Source organism: Palaemon carinicauda, chromosome 41 (genome assembly GCF_036898095.1).
Source record: "Palaemon carinicauda isolate YSFRI2023 chromosome 41, ASM3689809v2, whole genome shotgun sequence".
In the NCBI taxonomy this organism is placed as follows: domain Eukaryota; kingdom Metazoa; phylum Arthropoda; class Malacostraca; order Decapoda; family Palaemonidae; genus Palaemon; species Palaemon carinicauda.
Window position 1 is genome coordinate 26,143,081 of NC_090765.1, and position 25,647 is coordinate 26,168,727.

Genomic DNA, 25,647 nt, shown 5'->3' on the forward strand with positions numbered 1-25,647 from the left:
ATAAATTTTGAAGTAGCAAAAGCAATTTTAAACTGTCCTCCTTAGCAAACTCCACCCATTGCACAGGTAGCTACAACCTGCACATCACAAGGGGATGACTGCTATCCCCCCCCAAAAAAAAAAAAAAAAAAATTATAGAAGTCAACTAAAGGCTTTGGCATAAACCTATTACACTTTTAATCAACTTTACCTGGACACAACCGCATGTCTGTTTACAGTACTTACCAGTTATTCTGGAAAGAGCAAAGAAAAAATTAAAAGAGAATAGATTCTTGAGAGCCAGCAAGAGTACATGCATATAGTACTGCTTGAGGTCGGAATCAAAAATGCTGGTCTTGCTAACTGATGAGTGTGCAGGGCTTCACTACCACCCATCAGAAGTCATAACTACCTCATTAAATAATAATGGCTGTTTCAACTAGGCTGAAGTCTTACTCCTAAAAGGCAATGGTTTTAACTCGTTTAGGAACAAAAACAATTATCTACATCACCAATTATCTCAATCGTATTTCCAAAGAGCAACCTATGTAATACTAGAGTAAATCATAGAAAGCTTCTATTATAAGTTACTCTGAAAACCACCAATATAATGTGTCCAAGTACCAGTACTTACAAATGTTCAACAAATGCCATGGTATCAAGATCCCACACCATAACCATCCTGTCATGTGATGCAGAATAGAGTGTGTGGGATGAACGACGGAAGGCCAACGCAGACACTGCACTCCGATGACTTTTGAACTTCTTTAGGTGTTCTAAAGTTTCACCATTCCATACATGAATAAAGCCTCCTACATCGCCAGAAGCCTGAGAATTCATAGAGCCAATAACAAATTAATTTAATTTGTTGAAAATACATCTAAAAGCAATAACCATGAATTATAACACTGAAAGGCTATCTATGCTAATTTACATGGTGTAGGTAATCTTGGGTATACTGAACAATCAAAGGATGTAGTTAATGAAAAAATTAAAAAGCATGAATGAGAAGGGAAACAATAATTACAAACAATTAAATTAGATTGATTGGTTAAAATTCTCTGACATCACTATAACAAAAGGTCACTTATGCTATGGAACTTACTCAGTAAAGTAATTATATAACAGTACAGAAATGGAAATATACCTTAAAGTTAAAAAAAGAAAAATAGGAAACTGTAATACTGTATCCCAATTATTCACATTTGAAGTAAAAACTTGTTTCTAAAATTTTTAAAATGCCACTAGTATCAAACCAAACATTACCTATCCTAAAAGAATAATAAAGAGAATAACTGGAATCATCCCTCAATTCTCTAAGACTCTTATGAAGTCCCCCAAAACTAGAACAATAGACCAGCGGATGTCTTACATCAAGGGGACCGTCAGCGAAGGTGTATAAATTAACAACTTGAAAAAAACAAAAATAGAGTTACTGTTTCTATGTATGCAGAAAATTGTGGTACATACTCTCCAGAAGTTTCAGCCAATTATTTCTACAAATAATGAAGATAAAGCAATCTTTAAATGATGACGTCATCCTACTGCGTCATCTACAAGACAGTTTGACAGTAGCGTCTATGCATGTTTATTTTCGTATATATACAGCGATATTTTCAAATATGTTTTGAAATCTTGTACAGTACATCTGGCAGTGATGAAAGGTATTGGAGAGTGTAGGTAAAGAACTACCATCATATGAGGAGGCCAGCCATAATAATGTTATTTTGATTTTCATATGAAAAATGAGAAAATTTACATAGCAAATCTCATAACTCAGAAACATACTTATTCGCATGTCAGTTGTCGGTATCCATTTCTTGGTTATTTATTGTTCAAACTTAGAGAGAAAGATATCATTGTAAAGAAGAATAAAAATCCCATAATTCTGTGTGACAGATTTTTTATTTTCCTTTTTGTTTTTGTTTTTCACAATTTCTTTGCGTCTAGACAAGAAAAGATGAAAAAAAAATTAATTAACAAAACAAAAAGGAAAATAAAAAATCTGTCACAAAATTATTCAGTTCATAAAGTAATTTTTATGGTATGATTTCTTTTTTTAAATCATGATTTTTGTGGACGGTTCCCTTAAGGACCCCAGTATCTTTACAGTAAGGTTGGATCTCACGTCATAAAAAAAAATTATGCATTCAACTTGTGTCCAGAATAATAAATCTCTACAAATACCCATCCCTGTTCCATGGCCTGTTGATATACTTCTAAGCTGCTATCATACTTGTCTATCCCTTTTTATCTGAACCTACAGACTTTTAATTGTCTACCCAAACTTCCAGAATACTGCTTGTGCTTTGAGAGGAAAATCCTCAACATTTAATTGGATAGTTTCCGGCAAATAAATTGCCATATGCTTGCTTTGCTTACTTAACTTCATACTTTCGAGATACTGTACACCAACCAAAACTGACGGAATTTCTTTGTCTTTATTTATGCAGAGCACCAGCTGAATTCTTAAAATTAAGGGGTTGGTTGAATTAAAAACATTAACCCTTTTACCCCCAAAAGACGTACTGGTACGTTTCACAAAAGCCATCCCTTTACCCCCATGGATGTACCGGTACGTCCTTGCAAAAAAATGCTATAAAAATTATTTTTTTCATATTTTTGATGAATTTTTGAGAAAATTCAAGCATTTTCCAAGAGAATGAGACCAACCTGACATCTCTATGACAAAAATTAAGGCTATTAGAGCAATTTAAAAAAAATATACTGCAAAATGTGCTGGGAAAAAAAATAACTCCCTGGGGGTTAAGGGTTGGAAATTTCCAAATAACCTGGGGGTAAAAGGGTTAAACACTTCAAGAAGTGTAAATAAAATTAACAAATTTTCTTAGCCCCAAATGTTTTATTCTCTAAAGCAGGTAGAATAACATGTAAAGCAACTGTAACATTTGACAATGTATAAGGAAAAGAAAATTTTGAACAAAAAAGTGGAAAGAGCTAGTGGAGGTAAAAAAGCAATTGAGTAAAAACTACAGAATATGTTGCAGGAACCCACTTTTTGAAGTAGCTTTCCAGTCTATTCTGGAAATTTATATTCTTCTCCTCTAAGATCTGCTTGTGGCATACTATAAAAAATCCATGAATCCTCTGAAAATTTTATTTTATCTCTTGAAACTTTCCCAACCTTTATTGCATCCCTACAGAACCTTTGGCCATATTTGATTGGAAGTTTCTTAAGCTTTGGGGTTTGAATGTGTGCCTCTTTTTCAATTATTTGCTTTAATTGAATTAAGTCTGCAGTAGATATCTCTTCTACATGAGAGGCCAGTAGCTCAATGGCATCATCAGCATCCACCTCAAAGTCATGCTGCTCAATTGAACAGCCTTCTTGGTGACAGTCAAAACTGTCTCCTTAAAAGCCATGGCAATCCTTCAAAAAATAGCTGATCAAGATTGCCATTTACCTTTCTAGGGCTCACTACTTGAAAAAAGAAAACCTGGAATCGAAAACTGGCGGATTCTGGGTTTTTGCTATGATCTCAGGAACGAAGGAGAACAAGACCTGTCTCCAATGCTCGGTACGAGTTATGCTGAAGGAGAGACCATGAAGCTCACTAAACAGTTTGGTGGAGGCTAAGGTGAGCAAAAACCCTGTATTAAAGGTAAGGTTCCTTTTTGAGACAAGCTTCAACAGTTTGTAAAGTGCCCTTTTGAAGGACCGGAAGACCCTAATGACATCTCAGGGTGGTAGCCTCACCTCCATTAAAGGACAAGACTGTTCAAAGCTTCATATGAGATGGCAAGTTCCGCCAAAGAGAAAATAGCTCCTTTAAGCCTAACGAACTAGCTCAAAGCTGAGTAGTAGCCTTTCTTCACCAATACTTAGAAGAGCTTTTCTCTTCGGAGGTTAAGCAAAATTTTGGCTATCAAGAAAATAGAGATTTCAAGAGGAGATATGCCTCTTTCAAGACACCAACTACAGAAGATGACCCACTTGGCTTGGTACATGAAAGTTGAAGATTTCCGGAGGTATCCAGACATCCCTTACACAAATGTGCGCAAAAAGCCTTCCTATGAGAGAAGATGCTGGATAACCTTCACGTGTGAAGCCAAAGCGATTCCTCAGAGCTCTGGAATATCTGGATGTGTGTTGGCACAACAGGTTGGAGACCGGAGGCAACAATTTTAGGGTGACCCAACCTAGTTGTCGAGTGTGATAGAGAGGTTTGTTTGATACAACCTACTACTGTAGCTTTTTTGTTTTAGTTTTTAATATACAGTAATAAACAAGTATATGGCAAATTGTTCTAATTTTTTTCTTTATTCTATAAATTGGTATTAACTTTGTTTATGTTTATATAAAGCTAGACATTAGGAGGCCAAAATTTTGGGGTGACTAACCAAAGTTGTTATCATTATTTGCTAAGCTACAACCCTTGTTAGGAAAGCAGCATGCTATAAGTCCAGGGGCCCCAACAGGGAAAATAGCCCACTGAGGAAAAGAAACAAGGAAAGAAATACTTTAAGAACAGTAACATTAAAATAAATAATTCCTATATAAACTATAAAAACTTTAACAAAACAAGAGGAAGAGAAATTAGATAGAATAGTGTGCCTGAGTGTACCCTCAAGCAAGAGAACTTTGTCTAGTTTACTCATTCCTATTCAAACTTTCAGCTGATCCACTCTTGGAGCTATTAGAGCTTCTGCGGAAAGGATTTATGTAATAATATCCTATTTTTTAAACAACCAACTATTTCTGTGGTTTCATCTCAAGACATTTAAATTCAACACCCAAACTTATTGTGTCTTGCCTGGCTAAGATAACAAGAGCCAATATTAAAAGAAAATAGTATTAAATATTTACAACTAGCGATAAAGACTAGGTAATCACTTAAAATGTTCAGCTAAATATGGAACTGAAAATACATTAAAAGGGAAAAAAATAAGTGGAATAATTTCATAATTTAACAAAATAAAAGATACAGAAAAAAATTATAATTACCAAGAATTTGCCATCAGTGGAAACAGCAAGTGAATATATATGAGAGGTGTGACCAACATGAAACTTTTCAGTGCCCTTGCGTCCTCCAGCTATATGCCCTAGCCTTTTTCCATCTATACTATCTGTAACAGAATAAAAAATGTTATTTTCATTAGTAAAATAAATTTTTGAATATACTTACCCGATAATCATGTAGCTGTCAACTCCGTTGCCCGACAGAATTCTACGGGAGGGATACGCCAGCTATCACTATACTAGAAGGGGGTGTACTCACAAGCGCCACCTGTGGCCAGGTACTACAGTACTTGTTGTTGACGCCACCTCACTTTTTCCTCGGTCCACTGGTTCTCTATGGGGAGGAAGGGTGGGTCAATTAAATCATGATTATCGGGTAAGTATATTCAAAAATTTATTTTACTAATGAAAATAACATTTTTCAATATTAAACTTACCCGATAATCATGTAGCTGATTCACACCCAGGGGGGTGGGTGAAAAAACCAGTGTACAAGACTAAAGGATAGCTAAGTATCCCGTATTTCATATAATCAGTTATCCACAATAACAATGAAATAATAAGTACCTGGTAAGGAAGTCGACTTGAACCGTTACTCTGCCTTTAATAAGATCGTCTTCCTTACTGAGCGCAGCGTTCCTCTTGGAAGGCTGAATCAACTCAAAGGTGCTAAAGTATACAGGGCTGCAACCCATACTAAAGGACCTCATCACAACCTTTAACCTCGGCGCTTCTCAAGAAAGAATTGACCACCCGCCAAATCAACAAGGATGTGGAAGGCTTCTTAGCCGACCGTACAACCCATAAAAAGTATTCAAGAGAAAGGTTAAAAGGTTATGGGATTATGGGAATGTAGTGGCTGAGCCCTCGCCTACTACTGCATTCGTTGCTACGAATGGTCCCAGGGTGTAGCAGTACTCGTAAAGAGACTGGACATCTTTGAGATAGAATGATGCGAACACTGACTTGCTTCTCCAATAGGTTGCATCCATAACACTCTGCAGAGAATGGCTCTGTTTGAAGGCCACTGAAGTAGCCACAGCTCCCACTTCATGTGTCCTTACCTTCAGCAAAGCAAGGTCTTCTTCCTTCAGATGAGAATGTGTTTCTCTAATCAGAAGCCTGAATAGTAAGAAACTGAGTTCTTAGAACTTGGAAAAGAAGGTTTCTTGATAGCACACTATAAGGCTTCTGATTGTCCTTGTAAAGGTTAAGACCTTTTAGATAGTACCTAAGAGCTCTAACTGGGCAAAGTACTCTCTTCAGTTCATTCCCCACCAAGTTGGACAGGCTTGGGATCTCGAACGATTTAGGCCAAGGACGTGAAGGAAGCTCGTTTAGCAAAAACCGAGCTGCAAGGAACATGTAGCCGTTTCAGATGTGAAAACAATGATCCTGCTGAAGGCGTGGATCTCACTTACTCTTTTAGCTGTTGTCAAGCACACGAGGAAAAGAGTTTTTAATGTGAGGTCCTAAAAAGAGGCTGATTGGAGAGGTTCAAATCTTGATGACATAAGGAACCTTAGGACCACGTCTAGATTCCAGCCTGGAGTGGACAACCGACGTTCCTTTGAGGTCTCAAAAGACCTAGGGAGGTCCTGTAGATCTTTGTTGGTGGAAAGATCCAAGCCTCTGTGGCGGAAAACCGCTGCCAACATACTTCTGTAACCCTTGATCGTAGGAGCTGAAAGGGATCTTACTTTCCTTAGATATAACAGGAAGTCAGCAATCTGGGTTACAGTGGTACTGGTTGAGGAAACTGCATTGGTCTTGTACCAGCTACGGAAGACTTCCCCTTGAGACTGATAGATTCTGAGAGTGGATGTTCTCCTTGCTTTGGCAATCGCTCTGGCTGCCTCCTTCGAAAAGCCCCTAGCTCTTGAGAGTCTTTCGAAAGTCTGAAGGCAGTCAGACGAAGAGCGTGGAGGATTGGGTGTACCTTCTTTACGTGAGGTAGACTTAGAAGGTTCACTCCTAGAGGAAGAGTCCTGGGAATGTCGACCAGCCATTGCAGTACCTCTAAGAACCATTCTCTCGCGGGCCAGAGCGGAGCCAACCAACGTCAGCCGTGTCCCTTTGTGAGAGGAGAACTTCTGAAGTACCCTGTTGACAATCTTGAACGGCGGGAATGCATACAGGTCGAGATGGAACCAATCCAGCAGAAAAGCATCCACGTGAACTGCTGCTGGGTCTGGAATCGGAGAACAATACAACAGGAGTCTCTAGGTTATCGAGGTAGCGAACAGATCTATGGTTGGCTGACCCCACAGGGCCCAAAGTCTGCTGCAAACATTCTTGAGAAGGGTCCACTCTGTGGGGATGACCTGACCCTTCCGGCTGAGGTGATCTGCCATGACATTCATACCGCCCTGAATGAACCTCGTTACCAGTTAGCTTTCGATCTTTAGACCAGATGAGTAGGTCCCTTGCGATCTAGAACAACTTCCACGAAAGAGTCCCTCCCTGCTTGAAGATGTAAGCCAGGGCTGTGGTGTTGTCAGAGTCCAACTCCACCACTTTGTTAAGCTGGAGGGACTTGAAGTTTATCAAGGCCAGAATAACCGCCAACAACTCCTTGCAATTGATGTGAAGTGTCCTTTGCTCCTGATTCCATGTTCCCGAGCATTCTTGTCCGTCCAAAGTCGCACCCCAGCCCGTGTCTGATGCGTCCGAGAGGAGACGGCGGTCGTGTTTCTGAACAGCCAAAGGTAGACTTCCTTGAGAAGAAAGCTGTTCTTACACCACGCGAGAGAAGACCTCCTCTCTTCGGAAACAGGAACTGAGACCGTCTCTAGCGTCATGTCCTTTATCCAGTGAGCAGCTAGATGATACTGAAGGGGGGGGAGGTGGAGTCTCCCTAACACGATGAACAGGGCCAGCGATGAAAGTGTCCCTGTTAGACTCATCCACTACCTGACTGAGCATCGGTTCCTTCTCAGCATGCTCTGGATGCATTCTAGGGCTTGGAAGATCCTTGGGGCCGACGGAGAAGCCCGAAAAGCTCGACTCTGAAGATCCATACCCAAGGAGACAATGGTCTGGGATGGGACGAGCTGAGACTCCTCAAAATTGACCAGGAGGCCCAGTTCCTTGGTCAGATCCATAGTCCATTTGAAAATCTCCAGACAGCGACGACTTGTGGGAGCTCTTAAAAGCCAGTCGTCTAACGGAGCCGGACACAAGATCATGGTACTGCTGCACAGTCTGTGAACTGTCAACCATGGGCAAGCGAGGAAGTACAGTAGGGTCCCGAATTATGCGAGAATTTGGTCGATTAATGACCTCGTGTAAATGGAAAATCGCGAATTTCGAAACACACAACTAACAGAAATAATTCCATTGTGGCCATGGCAACCAGCAATTTGCCTATTCAAATGTGTTTACTACCCATTTCCAATACTTTCTTTGTACTATACTGTATTTCTTTATAATATCAAATTGTTTTTGTAAATAAATAAAACATTTAATATACTTTAAAGTTCTAATAACTTGAAAAATGGTTAAAATTATAACCAGGATAGGTGTAAACACCATATATTTCCCGTTACAACACAACCCAAAATACAGACAAATTTTAATGTTTGTCATATCTATTGTATAATACAACTGGTGAATAGCAAAACCATCACTCTATAGACTAGCTTGTTGTATGATTGAAAATCCAGAATTATCAAAATAAAGGCGATTTTATATCATGCGTTTCCTAAACACGCTAAAAAGCAGAATAGAAAACGACAACCAATGTTTTGTTTACGTTTAACTCTGATCACAACGAAGAAACAGACGCATTTATACATCTGTGTTTTTGAATTGACAGCAATTTTACCAAGTATAGATTATATGTTGAATTTGTTATTATCAATGTTTTAATTATTTTTTATTAGAACTTTCAAATAAATGAAATGAATGCCATTTATGAAATGTTTTTCTTTATGATGCCGCCTGAAACGGAAACCTTCCATTTGTTTACGCTCCATCTTCGATCATAATAAACAAACGAATGCATTAAACACACATGATCTAAGTCATAACTAATGATATTACAAACATTTAGTAAACATTATGTTATTACAAATATTTTACTTACCGTATCCATATAAATTCCTAAATTCGTAGCAAAGCTGGAAATTTTTTTTTCCTTATGCGTTTAATCCACAATAGCTAACTGCCGCTAATGACAGAGTGATAACTTACGATAATTCTAAACTGTTGTTACGAAAGATAATTGTCCTTTCCATATCCAAAATACTTTTCCTAACTTCAGTTATAAGTCAACTTGTACCCACCTCAATTATGGATCCATATGCAAAAAAGGTAAAGAAGAAAGTACTAGGCCTATTTTTAAAGTCACCGAACAATTAGGTTACCGCTATAACGTTCGATGAGAGAGAGAGAGAGAGAGAGAGAGAGAGAGAGAGAGAGAGAGAGAGAGAGAGAGAGAGAGAGAGAGAGAGAGAGAGAGAGAGAGAGAGAGAGAGGGATGGTTTTAAAGTACTAAACAATAAATATGTTAGGTTATAACACATTGGTGTTTATGTAATATTAACTGTATAGATGGTTTGAATAAGTTAAGAAATGGTGTAAACAATTCTTTGTTATTGTATTTGCGCGGAAGCTAGACATCAGCTGATGTGATCACAGCCAAAAGTAAAACAAAAATAAGTTAGCAATACTCGATTTTTAAAACACACCCGAAATTTAACAACATAAGTACATGTTTTATTATAGCGCAATTGACATTTAAAGAGTAAAAATTTTCTGGAATAGAATGGTGTTTCCTAAAAAATAGTGGTTTGCTGACGAAATCGGTTACCGTATTTTAAGCTATGATTGAAATGGATGTATACACGGTATAATTTTTTCGTTTTGTATTTAATTGACACTTCAAGAAAACCGATTTTGGTTTCTTCATCTATTTGTAAGTATTGTATAACGAGAGAGAGAGAGAGAGAGAGAGAGAGAGAGAGAGAGAGAGAGAGAGAGAGAGAGAGAGAGAGAGAGATTATGACGCAGAAGGTTACAGACCTAGAACAGGGGAGTGATGAGATAGGCTGGGTGGACTGGCAGGGGAGACGGTAGGAGACGGGGGAAGGGGGGATTTGGTTGCCAGTGGCTAAAAATAGATTCTGAAAGACGGTAAAGGGAAAAAACGAATCCCATCGAATAACAGAATAAGGAAAGGGAAGATTCAGAGGAATAATAGATATAATGGAATGAAAATGACTAGATGGTGTTAGTTGTGATAAGAATAATTTAGATATTTGAAATAAGAGTGTCTGAGGAGGTATAGAAGGAATTCGTGATAAATATAGAGGAATATCAAAGGATACAGTTAGTTTGCATTAAAGGGTTTGTTATCGTTTATCGGCAGTGAATAGCCTAAACTTCGGTAACGAGTCGTCAATATTTTGTCATATTTTAAACAGTATACATTTGATTTGCAAACATTGGTTTTGTAGAGTAGACGGTAAAATAAAATCTAGAGAGAGAGAGATTTCTGCCATCAAATCTCTCTCTCTCTCTCTCTCTCTCTCTCTCTCTCTCTCTCTCTCTCTCTCTCTCTCTCTCTCTCTCGATTTTATTTTACCTCTCTCTCTCTCTCTCTCTCTCTCTCTCTCTCTCTCTCTCTCTCTCTCTCTCTCTAGATTTTATTTTACCGTCTACTCTACAAAACCAATGTTTGCAAATCAAATGTATAGCCTACTGTTTAAAATATGACAAAATATTGACGACTCGTTACCGAAGTTTAGGCTATTCACTGCCGATAAACGAACCCAGTCTACTCGTGAAAACCTTGAACGCCCAGAGGGAAAAATAAGGCTTTTAAATATACTGTACTAAACAAAAATAATGCTTTAATATACCATCATTAACACTACCATTACAATTATCGTAAGGTTGGAGAAAGATAAAGATTGCCGAGAACGTAACCACATTTCTGTTTACATTTTGTCAGCTGGACTCGCACAGTTAACAGTTGATTTCATTGTTGTGGAATTTTATCCTTAAATAGGCTATTCATCATGAAATTATGTTAATGAAATGTAATGTTAATATTGTTTTGTAACATTTATTATAAATCACCGTATTTAGGGCTACCAATATACTTAAAAAGACTATAGATTTGATACATTTTGTAGTGCTTGACTCGCGAACTTTGAACAGCCTCGTGGATACAGAAAATTTATTTTTGAAAAATAGCGATCGTGGAAAAGGGGAATCGTGTAATTCGAACACGCTTAATTCGGGACGCTACTGTACAGTGACAACCCGAATCTGTCTAGACTGTCTGGGTCGTACAGACAACTCCTTATCGGGTTGCTGAGGTTGCCGCACTGCGTCACAACAAGTCACTTCTGCTGGTTGTTGAACGTCTTCCCCGTGACACATTGACTCCGTAAACAAAAAATCCTCTAACAAGGACTAAGCTTGGACTGCATGTCTTGCAACACAGCTCAAGGTCTATGGGAGCAGGTGTGGTAACAGACGGGATTAGCGACTGAAGTGGAACCATTACCTTCCCTGGAAGCATGTTATGCTCAAATAAAAGTCCATAGGAGGCTACGCAGCTAAAGGCTCCCTCCAAATGACAGAGTCCTCAAGGGAATATCAGAAGGAGGGAGAAAAGAACTTTCTCATCTACAGGGACCATATCCTAGAAAAGCTAAGTTCTCTCAGTGAGGGTTTCACTGGTGCAAAAGCAGCAGACTAGAAGGCAACGTTATGAAACTGCTTGACAGTCTAGTGAGTTGGCAACAACCAAAGATGTGTGACTGAGAAGCATGCGGTAAGGTATGCAGAGCATGTTGTATGCAGAGTATGCTGTATGCAGAGCATGCTGTATGTAGAGCATGTTGTATGCTGAGCATGCTGAATGCAGAGCATGCTGTATGCAGAGCATGTTGTATGCAGAGCATGCTGAATGCAGAGCATGCTGTATGCAGAGCATGTTGTATGCAGAGCATGCTGTATGCAGAGCATGCTGTATGTAGAGCATGTTGTATGCAGAGCATGCTGAATGCAGAGCATGCTGTATGCACAGCATGTTGTATGCAGAGCATGCTGTAAGCAGAGCATGCTGTATGTAGAGCATGCTGTAAGGTAAGCAGAGCGTGTGCATGGCGTTTAACATTTCTCAGAAATTCCATGACCAGTGCTAGAGTGCTTTATGCATGCTTGCATGGGGTTTTAATATCAACATAATATTAACCTTACATTCATAACTCATGATTCATATTTTTGCCATATTTTGCGATATTGTTAAAAATATATTGCAAGGAATACAAATATATTTTTATAAGTAATACAAATAACCTCCATTATCATAATGTTTGACAATGGAGGTAAGGTAAGCTGAACAGCAGAGTCAGAACGAGCTGGAACAACAATAGTTGTGGTTTCCTCTTCAAGACTCTGTTGAGGGAACAACTGAGGCTCAGTCTGCAAAGGCTGATCAGCAGAAGGTAGGCTCATGGGTGGAGGAGGCTGACTCCTGGCATGAGTGGCTGAACTCAAGGGTTGCGCTTGCTGAGTGGTTGGCGGATGCGCAGTAGCAAGTTCCTGAGGAACGAGTTGAGGTTCCTGCGGTGTGAGCTGAGAGCGAAAAGGTAGTGGCTGCGCAGAACGCAGTAAAAGTCTCGCAAGTTGAGGCTCCTGAGGCGCAAGGCTAAGGTGTTGAGGTGCTTGCCTTGAGGAGGGTTGAGCTCGCTGCAGCGAGAGCTGAGGAGACTGACTCATGGATGGGAGAGGTTGTTGTACCTCAAGCGAGTGTTGCCTCACTGGTGGAACAGCAAGTGGAAGCGGAGGAAGAGAGGTATAAGCCTCCTGTTCCCATTGCTGAGGTTGCCTTAAGGAAGGCGGAGGGAGCTGCACACCACTGGGATCAGTAAACTCATAACGTGGCTCAACATCGTACGCCTGGCAGGCGGTACTGCGGTCAGGCAGAGCGAGCGCAGGCGGAGCGAGCGCAGGCGGAGGCGCAACCTTCTCAGCCCGACACTCACGCATCAAGACCGAAAGTTGTGACTGCATGGACTGCAGTAGAGTCAACTTGGGGTCGGCAGACACTAAGGTCTGCTGAGGTAAAGCCTTAACAGCAGAGATCTGTTGCGGCAGAACCTTACTCCTCTTAGGCGGAGTGCATTCAACTGATGACTGCGGGGAGTCAGAGCTAACCCAATGACTGCATCCGGGTTGTTGAACTCTAACTTCGTACGTCTGGCATAGGTCTGGACTTTACGTTTAAGAGGTCTTGAGACCTGAGACCAGCGTTTTCTCCCCTAAATTTTTTCTGCAGACGAGCAAAATAAGGGCTCAATCGTCTGCGGGTGGGAGTGACGGTCTCGGTAAGACACGCCCGCAACCACCGAGGATACTTCTGTGCGCCGATCAAGGCCTGCTGAACCCTTTTGCCCTTCGTCATTGCTTCTCCCCTGGGCTTGGGAGCTTGCAAGAGGTCCCGGACTGGGAGGACGACTGGCGCGCACAGAAGTACCCTCACGCACTAATCACTTATCACTTTGATTTTCTGTTTGCACTTATTTCACTGAACTCGAAACTTTAAGTGGTTTGTACCTGAAACACGCAATTCTATCCTTTCTCAAAAGTTAGTAATTGCGAAAACAGAATTACAATGTAACAGAAAAATCTAATGAAAGATAAATAATTCAGTGGCTGGAAAGAGACTAAACACTAGATCACTCTAGAAACGTTTACCTTCTTCCCCTAAAGAGACTAGGGAGAAGAGCAAAAACGATAACAACGTTACTCGCTTGAATGAAACGTTTATCCTCCTCTTTCTCCCTCCGTCTCTATATCTCTCTCTCTCTAATCTCTCTTGACTTAGAACCTGAGAGAAGAGCCCAATCATATATATCGTTAAAACATATTATTGTTAAAGGAAAAAACTGAAATATTTCCCAAAATGAAAAGTTCCTTTATTAGGATTAAAACCATTAAGTTAAGAAAGAATGAACAAAACGCTAGACACGGTTACTCTTACTGCAACGTGAAACCGTGAAAATTCTTTCTCTATCATAACGATAGAGCGCAAGTTGAACGTTCTGAACGTCAACAACTGCAGAGACAAAACAAAACGTTAGTTCAACTTTGAAAACAGTACGAGACTATCAAAGAAATTCTTTCAAAGACATTAAAATAGCATAATATGTTAACAGGTAAAACCGAAATGACGGGCTCAAAGTTAATTAACTTCGGTACCAAGAAAAGACCGCCTACTATTAGGAAGGTCGAATATAAACAAATATAAAAATTAATTTTAATAAGTTTATAATAAAAGGAAGTTAATCGAAGAGGCCTATAAGAGGCGGAGAGATATAAAATAAATCTATAACTTTTGTTAAGCAAAATTAAGAGAGTCTATACTCTCTTAGACACCAACACTTCCGTCTAAGGGAAGGGTCGGCCATTTAAAGGTGAAAGAGAGTTAATACTCTCTTCGTCACCATAATAAATCAATTAATTCCAAAAGCTAACTAAGCTAATATAGAAGTTTCCAGTATAGCGAATAGCTGCAAATTTAGAGAAATACTTCACCAAACCGTGAACAATACTCCAAAATCATAAGCGTATCCAAGAACGTCTTGCCGGAAGCACGACAGAGGAAAAAGTGAGGTGGCGTCAACAACAAGTACTGTAGTACCTGGCCACAGGTGGCGCTTGTGAGTACACCCCCTTCTAGTATAGTGATAGCTGGCGTATCCCTCCCGTAGAATTCTGTCGGGCAACGGAGTTGACAGCTACATGATTATCGGGTAAGTTTAATATTGAAAAAGGTACTTTTAAACAATAAAAAATGTTCCTAAAATTCTGCCTAACATCTAATGCTTCAAAATGAGAGCATGGAAGAATTCTCAAACAAATAGCAGTATATTTCATATATTACATTAAGTGAAGAAAGAAATATGTAGTCTGACATGTTGATACCAAAACCAATAAATAAAGAATAAATAGAAAAGTGATAGAGTAATCAATTACATTGTGAATGTGTGGTCTTGGAATTAGGAACAGATAGTAAGCAAATATACAAAATTATGAGCATATCATTCCAAGTTATACTACTGCACCATGTACATGGAGAGAAAATTACTGAAAGTCCTGGCATAAAATTAACACCTCTCATTTTATATATTAAAAATATTGGTTACTAACCTTAGTCTATATCTAAAAAAGACGGATATATGTGGGTTCTAACTAATGTTTGGATATTCAGTGTAAGGAGATTCCAAGACCTCTAACAATATTTATTTCAAATAAATACTGCACCCATGCTAAAAATTTCTGTTACAACAGAGGAGTATCTGGCCACAATTAGAAAATTTTACTATAACAATGCAAATCAAAACTGATAGCCAATATAAAAGTTCTTGATAGATTCCTTCAATACAAATAAATAAATTTCCATGATAAATATAGGAGAAATAGTGAAGTTACCATTAATCATCAATGTTTGCAAAATTATTGCAAGAGACTGCAAGATATCTTTGATACATAGCATGACAAATTCAATTCTAATAAGAGAATTTATTATTTCTATACTCGCTTGATCGCTGGATCAGTTTAAGTACTTGGGGTCTGTTGTTGCAGCAAATGGCGGAGTGGAAGCAGATGTACGTCAGTGAGTGAATGAAGGATGCAAAGTGTTGGGGGCAGTTAAGGGAGTAGTACAGAATAGAGGGTTAGGCATGAATGTAAAGAGAGTTCTGTATGAGAAAGTGACTGTACCAACAGTGATGTATGGATCGGAGTTGTGGGGAATGAAAGTGACGGAAAGACAAAAACTGAATGTGTTTTAGATGAAATGTCTAAGGAGTATGGCTGGTGTATCTCGAGTAGATAGGGTTAGGAACGAAGTAGTGAGGGTGAGAACGGGTGTAAGAAATGAGTTAGCAGCTAGAGTGGATATGAATGTGTTGAGGTGGTTTGGCCATGTTGAGAGAATGGAAATTGGCTGTCTGCTAAAGAAGGTAATGAATGCAAGAGCTGATGGGAAAAGTACAAGAGGAAGGCCAAGGTTTGGGTGGATGGATGGAGTGAAGGAAGCTCTGGGTGATAGGAGGATAGATGTGAGAGAGGCAAGGGAACATGCTAGAAATAGGAATGAATGGCGAGTGATTGTGACGCAGTTCTGGTAGGCTCTGCTGCTTCCTCCGGTACCTTGGAAGACCGCGGAGGTAGGAGCAGTAGGGGATTCAGCGTTTGAAGCTTCATCTGTGGTGGATAACGGGGGAGGGTGGACTATGGCACCCCTAGCAGTACCAAACTCGGTTGAGTCCCTTGTCAGGCTGGGAGGAACGTAGAGAGGAGAGGTCCCCTTTTCTGTTTCATTTGTTTGATGTCGGCTACCCCCCAAAATTGGGGGAAGTGCCTTGGTATATGTATGTATATATACTCACTTGATGTTCATGTTGGAGTTCTAAGTTCTCAAAAAAGTTTTCACTGGAAAGCCTTCTTCAGTATGAGGACCAGTAAAGAAAGGACTTTTAAATAGTCTAAACAGATGCAACTGAGGTGATCCTAAATGTACTTCCTGTCCAGTCCTGTAAGGGCCACTCATTTGTGCCAGGTGTATAAGCCCCAGTACCATAACCCAGGTCACCTACCCAGAGGGGTGGCACTTGGGAGTTCACCATCTCTCTCATGTGCGTCAAAGTCTCTTGCAATCGGTCTTCCTAGTCTCCTTCGACTTCATCCTCTTCACCTTTTTTTGCAAAAAAATTAAAATGACAAAGAAGAGGAAGGAAGTAAAACTTGAAGAAGAAAAAGAATTGGCAGGGGGAAGAGCCCCCAGCCTTCTTCGGAATCAAACCTAGGCATTTATGACAACACTCAAAGGTGGAAGAAGCCATAAGATGTTCCTCAACAGGAACTGTAATCTCAGGATTTCACAATCACAGACACATCATCCTCCAACATCAGTGATAATATAATAGAGACCAATCACCTACGACTGATACAACAAGTTGTACAGTGCAAGGGTTTCCCTCAGCAAGGGGAGGAAGAGGATCCTTTCTTTTAATCCTGTAAGTATTGTTGTTGGTATTTGCCCCAGGAACAACTGTACACCTACAGTCATTATTATTACCAACTAAGCTACAACCTTAGATGGAAAAGCAGGATGCTATAAGCAAAAGAGCTCTAACAGAGAAAACAGCCCAGTGAGGAAAGAACACAAGGAAATACAAATACTACAAGAGAAGTAACAAACAATAAAAAATATTTTCAGAACAGTAACAGTAACAGATCTTTCATATTAAAAAAAAAAGAAGATAGAATAGTATGCCTGAGAGTACCCTCAATCAAGACAGTGGAAGACCATAGTACCGAGGCTATGGCACTACCCAAGAATACAAAACAATGGTTTGATTTTGGGGTATCTTTCCAGAAGAGCTGCTTACCCTAACTAAAGAGTCTCTTCCACACTTACCAAGAAAAAAGTACCCACTGAACAATTACAGTGCATAGGTTAACCCTTTGAGCAAAGAAGAATTGTTTGGTAACCTCAAGTGTTGTCAGGTGTATGAGTACAGAGGAGACTGTGAAAAGAATAAGCCAGACTATTAGGTATGAGCTGTATTCAGAGAGAGGAAGCCAATGTACTACTCTCTGGCCAGTTAATGGACCCAATAACTCTAAAGCGGTAGCATCTCAATGGGTGGCAGGTGCCCTGTGTGAACTGAACCACTGGTCATACGTTCACTAAGCTGAGGAAATTTCTAAGTGGATCCGGAAGTCACAGTCAATAACATTACTGACATACAAGGCACTAAGAGGCCCCAAAGCAAACAGTCACAGATGAGCTTAAAAGTGGCATGCTGAGGGCAAGGAACAATCTTCCCCTGTCACGAACTGCAAATGGCAAAGGTGACCACAATTCCCATTCTTCTCCTGGCCTTCAAACCCACAATTGCCTTGACTAATCCTGAAGGTACTAGACTAAGTAGCGGGAGAGATACGCCACTCCCTTCCTAAGGAGAAGAGCGATTACGAAATCCTAAGGAACGATACAAAAGACCTTCCTAAATGACTAAATGTTTTATCCTATTCTTCCTCAAGGGATGCATTCAACAAAGTGAAAGGGGAGGGAGACAGGTTGGTAGAGGAAGAGAAAGAGGAAGATCAAACTGCCCATACTTTCCTTTACCAATGGGAACACTGATACTAACACTCCACACAGTTTTCCCTAGGCAAAATACAATGATCATGAAGGAATGAGTAAAGACTCGAGATACATCAGTAAATTCTCTTTGCAGGGACAAAAAAGGTGACAAATAACACTCCTAGAGTAATGCATCACCTTCTTGCCATTGTGTCCATCTGCAACCCCAAGTATTTCATCTTCTGCTTGGCCATGAGACTGGATTTCTCTAAATATACCACAATCTGAAGGAGAGGAGGTTGTCTCGACATAAAGGAGTTGCTTCTGAGAGGACAGAATCAGTCAGTCGTCCAAATACTTTAGGAGGGGCATCATGTTGGCGTGAGCCAAAGCAGAGAGGAGTGTGAACACTCGAGTGAACGCTTAGGGGTGGTTGACAGCCCAAGCACAGGACTTTAAACTGGAAGACCTTCCCCGAAGATGAAAAAGGAACTTCTTTGATGATTGATGGATGGGAATCTGCAAGTATGCATCACTCAGGTCTAAAGAGAGCATAAATTCATTCCTCTTGATGGCAGCTCATACTGTGCTCACCATCTCCATCTTGAATGGAGTTTGTAGGAAAAACTTGTTTAGGCCGAATAGATTGATTACAGATCTCTAGTTCCGAGATTGCTTCTCCACAAGTAATAGAAGACTGTAAAAGTCTGCTGGAGATCTGTTCTGTACTACCTGCAGCACACCCTTGTGTAACATCTTTGCTTCTGAATGAAGGATGAGGTCTTCCTCCAATTCCAGGTGGTAAGATAACAAATTCATCAGAGTCAGAGTAAGGTTAAGATGAAAGCAAAAAAACCAGAGGTGGTATGTGTCGGAGGATATCTATCATTCGTTTGTCTGCTTTGTGATACTGCCAACTTGCCCAGTGACTTGACAGGTATCCTCCTACTCGTGGCTCTTGCAAGAGGGGATAACCTCCCCTAGCAAACTCTAGCTCTTCTCCTGCTCCTACCCCTTCTGAGCTGACCAAAACAGGAATGAAAGGGTTGAGCAGAATCCAGAGATTTTCTCAAGGAAAACACTGTTGGTGGAGTGAACATGGATTTGGCGATCAAAGGTATCTTCTTGTGGGCCAACTTCAACGGAGTCAATACCTTTGCTTTAGTGTTGGTCCTGATACCTTTGCTTTGGTGTTGGTCCTGATATCCTAGACTTCTTAAAGTGACTGTTTGGTGGAAACAAGGATTCCTGACTGGACTTCCATTTTTCCACTAATCCCTCTACCTCCTTTGGGGAGAAGAGCAGTGGAATATGACTAATTGGGCCATTCCTTAATTCCAGTGTCTTTTATGGACCAATTTACCTAGAAAATTTGGTGACTACTGTGACGCTCTGCTTAAGACCCCAACCATAATTCCACTGGTTACCAGATGGATGAACTAGGAAGGTGATCTCCTTTGTCCAGAAAGAACTAATCTGTAAATTTCTTCTTGCTCTCAGGATTTGACAAACCCTGAAGAGGTGAAGAAGGCCACTGTTCCTGACCAGTAATCCAACCAGGTGGTCACCTGGAGGCTAGTTATTGCAGTAACTTCTATATTTACAGACTCAGAAGCCAAAGTCAACAATATTTTTCAGTACAAAATGTTAGAGGTGAAAGCTGCCTCTATCAGTAGAATAGTGAAGATTTCAGTAACAAAAAATTTTCTCTGCCTGGAGGCAGCTCGTGGCAAGATCATACTTGGAGCTACTTGCACGTAGGTATACGGAATTTCCTTTAATGAGGCAGATTTGCACTCACCTGCAGAAGTGCATTTTAGCTCAGAAATTTTTTATACAAGCTGATTGGTTGGAATTATTTTGTCTGAAAAGCATCAGTTTTCAAATAATTACCAAGTAATGTGAATCCAAACTTATTTACTAACCAAAATTTCTCCCTCAGATAATTGTTTTGTCAAGAAGTAATGTTAACAAATAGAGAGATTATAAAGTATTGTGATGGTAAGTCTACATCTAATAACACCTGCCTTGTTTCCAGTTTCATTGAAATCGTACCCTTGATAAAGAATGAAGTTTTGTATTAATGTAAGAACAAATATTTCTTCTCTAATCACTAACAGAAAATAAAATTCAATCCAAACACAGAGAAAAGCTGATTATCTATTAATAGTTGAAGAAATAAAACTACACTGATTCTTTATAATTCCCTGTTCAATATACATGCAACCTTTACTATAAAATAATACTCACATTTAACAATAGAGCAATCTTTGGAGCCAGAATATATAAATTGACCATCACTTGTCACAGCTAGACAAGTGATAGGAAGCTTTTGGTGTTTTGACTTAAGAACTATAATGTCTTCTAACTCTGGTTCTAAGTAAGTTTCTGCTACTAGTCTACGAAGTTTTCCAGCCGAGTCTAATACTTCTTCCTGTAACCGAGCTGCAACTGCTTTGTCATCTAACTCCTCATCATCCTCATTTTCCTCTGATGAAAGACAGCATAAATTTTTTAGAATCTTAAATACAGTATACAACTTCTGATGCTGTTTGGCTATAATTCCTTCATTAGTTTCAGCCTCAGAGCAAATAATATTTAGTGACTGACATATGTTAATATGTTAAGCACTTGGTTTATAACTGAAGAGCATTCTGTTAGCCATTTTAATTGATCAATCAAACAGTTAAATTTGGCAATACATAAACTATCCAATCTCTTGGTACTATAAAAGACAGTATTAATCTCATTGCTGTAAAATTAATAATAATTACAGTACCAGTATCACTTGATAGCTACAAGTAATCTTCACATAGTTGGTTACAAAAACGCCTCAAGAACATAAAAGTATTCTACCTGTATATCTTTACCAATATAATTTTCTAGTTTAGCGAGATGATCTTGAATAAATGAACTTGTATGATAAATTTGGAAATAAATTTTTATTTTTCCTAACGATACAAACCTTAGTTATTTATACAGGTATTACTTTCGGCAAAGCTGAAAGAAAGAGCCATTAGAATTTTAGCGAGGGTTAACTACCCATCCCACTAATTAGCAGGGGGGGGGGGGTGTCAGCTACCTCTCTCATTCACACATCTGTGACTATGCTTCACTTTGCTTGGAGGTAGAACTTCGACGGGGAACAGGGTTGGCGAGAAAGTATTTATAGATAGCTAAAATTTGTATCGTTAGAAAAATAAAAATTATTTCTATATTTGTGTGTTCCATAACTGTAATACAAACCCACCCTATTTATAGGGGTGACTGACCCACTAGGAGGACGAATGTCCCTGCCTATCTGGCTTCTTTAGTTTTTCTTTGCATTTTAGGCTTAAATGGCCATCCATTTGGCAATAATAACATCGCAATGGTGAAGGGATGTATGGTTTCACCTTCAAATATAGTCAACCAGCTTTCATAACTTTCGGTAGTCTACATTGATTAAATGTTACAATCAAAGCAGCAAGAGGAATACGTTGTTCACCAACTCTTTCTCATTTTAACTACTTGACTTTTTAGTTAATCCTCATCCTCAATTTCTTTTTTTCTCTATATCTAGCAATTCTGGAGCATATACCACACTCCTCCTCTGGCTGAAAATGGGGTGTGAAAAGCATTTGACACTAGGTGGGCATACACTGGTCAATGGGGAGTAGTTACCCCTCCCACCAACAACTCCAATGCCTGGCATCACCCTTTACCCATAATTATGGGATGACTTACAACCGGATCACTGGTGCCCGACTCATAACAGACTAAGTCTGCACACTATGGGGTCTGCCAGAGGGTGATGGCATCTAAATATGAAGAATATACAGAAACTGGTCAATGTTCAAATAATAGTCGTCAACAAAGTTCAAATAGAGCAAGAAGAGATAAACTGAAATAAAGAAGGTCTATAGAGGTCCAGTCTTAGTCTGTTCTCTCAAAATTGGCCTTAGTGGTATGGTTGAACCTGCCAGGGTGGATAATCCCCCAACCACCATAACCCAGAACTTCATTGAGACTCTCAAGACCCTCTACTTCATCAAATTGCTAAACCATTAGAGGGGCTGTCAGGGTATAAGTTATTCCGAGTCTTGTTTGTAAGAAATATGTTATTTTCATTAGTAAAATAAATTTTTGAATATACTTACCCGATAATCATGTAGCTGTCAACTCCGTTGCCCGACAGAATTCTACGCACGGGATACGCCAGCGATCGCTATACAAGAGGGGGGTGTACTCACCAGCGCCACCTGTGGCCAGGTACTGCAGTACTTCTTGTTGACACCACCTCAATTTTTCCTCGGTCCACTGGTTCTCTATGGGGAGGAAGGGTGGGTCAATTAAATCATGATTATCGGGTAAGTATATTCAAAAATTTATTTTACTAATGAAAATAACATTTTTCAATATTAATCTTACCCGATAATCATGTAGCTGATTCACACCCAGGGAGGTGGGTGAAAACCAGTGTACATGTATATCAAGAAGCTAAGTATCCCGTATTTCATATTATCAGTTATTCAAAATAACAATGAAATAATAAGTACCTGGTAAGGAAGTCGACTTGAACCATTACTCTGCCTTTAATAAGTTCGTCTTCCTTACTGAGCGCAGCGTTCCTCTTAGGAGGCTGAACAACTCTAAGGTGCTGAAGTATAAAGGGCTGCAACCCATACTAAAGGACCTCTACACAACCTCTAACCTAGGCGCTTCTCAAGAACGAATTGACCACCCGCCAAATCAACTAGGATGCGGAAGGCTTCTTAGCCTACCGTAACAACCCAAAAACAACAATAAAAGCATTCAAGAGAAAGGTTAAAAAAAGGTTATGGGATTAAGGGAATGTAGTGGCTGAGCCCTCACCTACTACTGCACTCGCTGCTACGAATGGTCCCAGGGTGTAGCAGTTCTCGTAAAGAGACTGGACATCTTTGAGATAAAATGATGCAAACACTGACTTGCTCCTCCAATAGGTTGCATCCATAATACTCTGCAGAGAACGGTTCTGTTTGAAGGCCATCGAAGTAGCTACAGCTCTCACTTCGTGGGTCCTTACCTTCAGCAAAGCAAGGTCTTCACCCTTCATGTGAGAATGAGCTTCTCTAATCAGAAGCCTTATGTAATACGAAACTGCGTTTTTGGACATAGGCATCGAAGGTTTCTTGATGGCACACCATAAGGCTTCTGATTGTCCTCGTAAAGGTTTTGACCTTTTAAGATAATACTTTAGAGCTCTGACAGGGCAAAGAACTCTCTCTAGCTCGTTACCCACCATGTTGGAGAGGCTAGGAATTTCAAACGATCTAGGCCAAGGACGTGAAGGAAGTTCATTTTTTGCCAAAAACCCGAGCTGTAAGGAACATGTTGCTGTTTCGGATGTGAATCCTATGTTCCTGCTGAAGGCGTGAACCTCACTAACTCTTTTGGCTGTTGCAAGGCATACGAGGAAAAGAGTTTTGAGAGTAAGGTCTTTGAAAGAGGCTGACTGGAGAGGTTCAAATCTAGGAGACATCAGGAACCTTAAGACTACGTCTAGATTCCAGCCTGGAGTGGACAAGCGACGTTCTTTAGAGGTCTCGAAAGACTTAAGGATGTCCTGTAGATCCTTATTGGAAGAAAGATCCAAGCCTCTGTGGCGGAAAACTGATGCCAACATACTTCTGTACCCTTTGATCGTAGGAGCCGAAAGAGATCTAACATTCCTAAGATGTAACAGGAAGTCAGCAACTTGGGTTACAGAGGTATTGGTAGAGGAAACTGCATTGGCTCTGCACCAGCTTCGGAAGACTTCCCACTTGGATTGATAGACTCTACGAGTGGAAATCCTCCTTGCTCTGGCAATCGCTCTGGCTGCCTCCTTCGAAAAGCCTCTAGCTCTAGAGAGTCTTTCGATAGTCTGAAGGCAGTCAGACGAAGAGCGTGGAGGCTTGGGTGTACCTTCTTTACGTGAGGTTGACGTAGAAGGTCCACTCTTAGAGGGAGAGTCCTGGGAACGTCGACCAGCCATTGCAGTACCTCTGTGAACCATTCTCTTGCAGGCCAAAGGGGAGCAACTAACGTCAGCCGTGTCCCTTCGTGGGAGACGAACTTCTGAATGACTCTGTTGATGATCTTGAACGGCGGGAATGCATAAAGATCGAGATGGGACCAATCCAGCAGAAAAGCATCCACGTGAACTGCTGCCGGGTCTGGAATTGGGGAACAGTACAATGGGAGCCTCTTGGTCATGGAGGTGGCGAACAGATCTATCGTTGGCTGACCCCACAAGGTCCAAAGTCTGTTGCACACGTCCTTGTGAAGGGTCCATTCTGTGGGGATGACTTGACCCTTCCTGCTGAGGCGATCTGCCGAGACATTCATATTGCCCTGAATGAATCTCGTTACCAGCTTGAGGTTTAGACTTCTTGACCAAATGAGGAGGTCCCTTGCGATCTCGTATAGCTTCTTCGAATGAGTCCCTCCCTGCTTGGAGATGTATGCCAAGGCTGTGGTGTTGTCGGAGTTCACCTCCACCACCTTGTTTAGCAGGAGGGACTTGAAGTTCATTAAGGCCAGATGTACTGCCAACAACTCCTTGCAATTGATGTGAAGCGTTTCCTGTTCCTTGTTCCATGTCCCCGAGCATTCCTGTCCGTCCAAGGTCGCGCCCCAGCCCGAGTCTGATGCGTCCGAATAGAGATGAAGATTGGGGGTCTGAACAGCTAACGAGAGACCCTCCTTGAGAAGGATGTTGCTCTTCCACCACATGAGAGTAGTCTTCATCTCTTTGGTAACAGGAATAGAGACCGCTTCGAGCGTCATATTCTTGTCCCAGTGAGCTGCTAGATGGAATTGAAGGGGGCGGAGGTGGAGTCTCCCTAACTCGGTGAACAGGGCTAACGATGACAGGGTCCCTGTTAGACTCATCCACTGTCTCACCGAGCATCTGTTCCTCTTCAGCATGCTCAGAATGCACTCTAGGGCTTGGTTGATTCTTGGGGCCGACGGAAAAGCCCGAAAAGCTTGACTCCGAATCTCCATTCCCAGGTAAACGATGGATTGGGAAGGAATAAGCTGGGACTTTTCTAAGTTGACCAAAAGACCCAGTTCCTTGGTCAAGTCCAAAGTCCAATTGAGACTCTCCAGACAGCGACGACTTGTGGGGGCTCTTAACAGCCAGTCGTCTAAATAAAGGGAGGCTCTGATGTCCGCCAAGTGGAGGAATTTCGCAAGATTCCTCATCAGTCGCGTAAACACCATAGGTGCCGTGCTTAGGCCAAAACACAGGGCTTGGAATTGGTACACAACCTTTCCAAAAACGAATCTCAGAAAAGGTTGGGAGTCTGGATGAATGGGGACGTGAAAGTAAGCGTCTTTCAGATCCAACGAGACCATCCAGTCCTCCTGCCTGACCGCTGCTAGGACCGACTTCGTCGTCTCCATAGTGAACGTCTGCTTGGTGACATAAGCATTGAGCGCACTGACGTCCAGCACCGGTCTCCAACCTCCTGTCTTCTTGGCCACCAGAAAGAGACGGTTGTAGAAGCCCGGGGATTGATGATCCCGGACTATCACCACTGCCTCCTTCTGTAACAGGAGC

At 40.6% G+C, this 25,647-nt stretch overlaps 1 protein-coding gene across 1 annotated transcript in view; it reads right to left on the bottom strand.

The window, feature by feature from the left end:
* Positions 1–25,647, bottom strand: part of LOC137632457 (U3 small nucleolar RNA-interacting protein 2-like) — a 71,232-nt gene that overhangs the window by 15,355 nt on the left and 30,230 nt on the right. The window contains exons 3-5 of the mRNA XM_068364389.1: positions 20,328–20,567; positions 4,946–5,067; positions 614–807 (exon numbers count right to left, since the gene is read on the bottom strand). Coding sequence (XP_068220490.1) covers positions 614–807; positions 4,946–5,067; positions 20,328–20,567 — 556 coding nt within the window. The remainder of the gene's footprint in view (positions 1–613; positions 808–4,945; positions 5,068–20,327; positions 20,568–25,647) is intronic.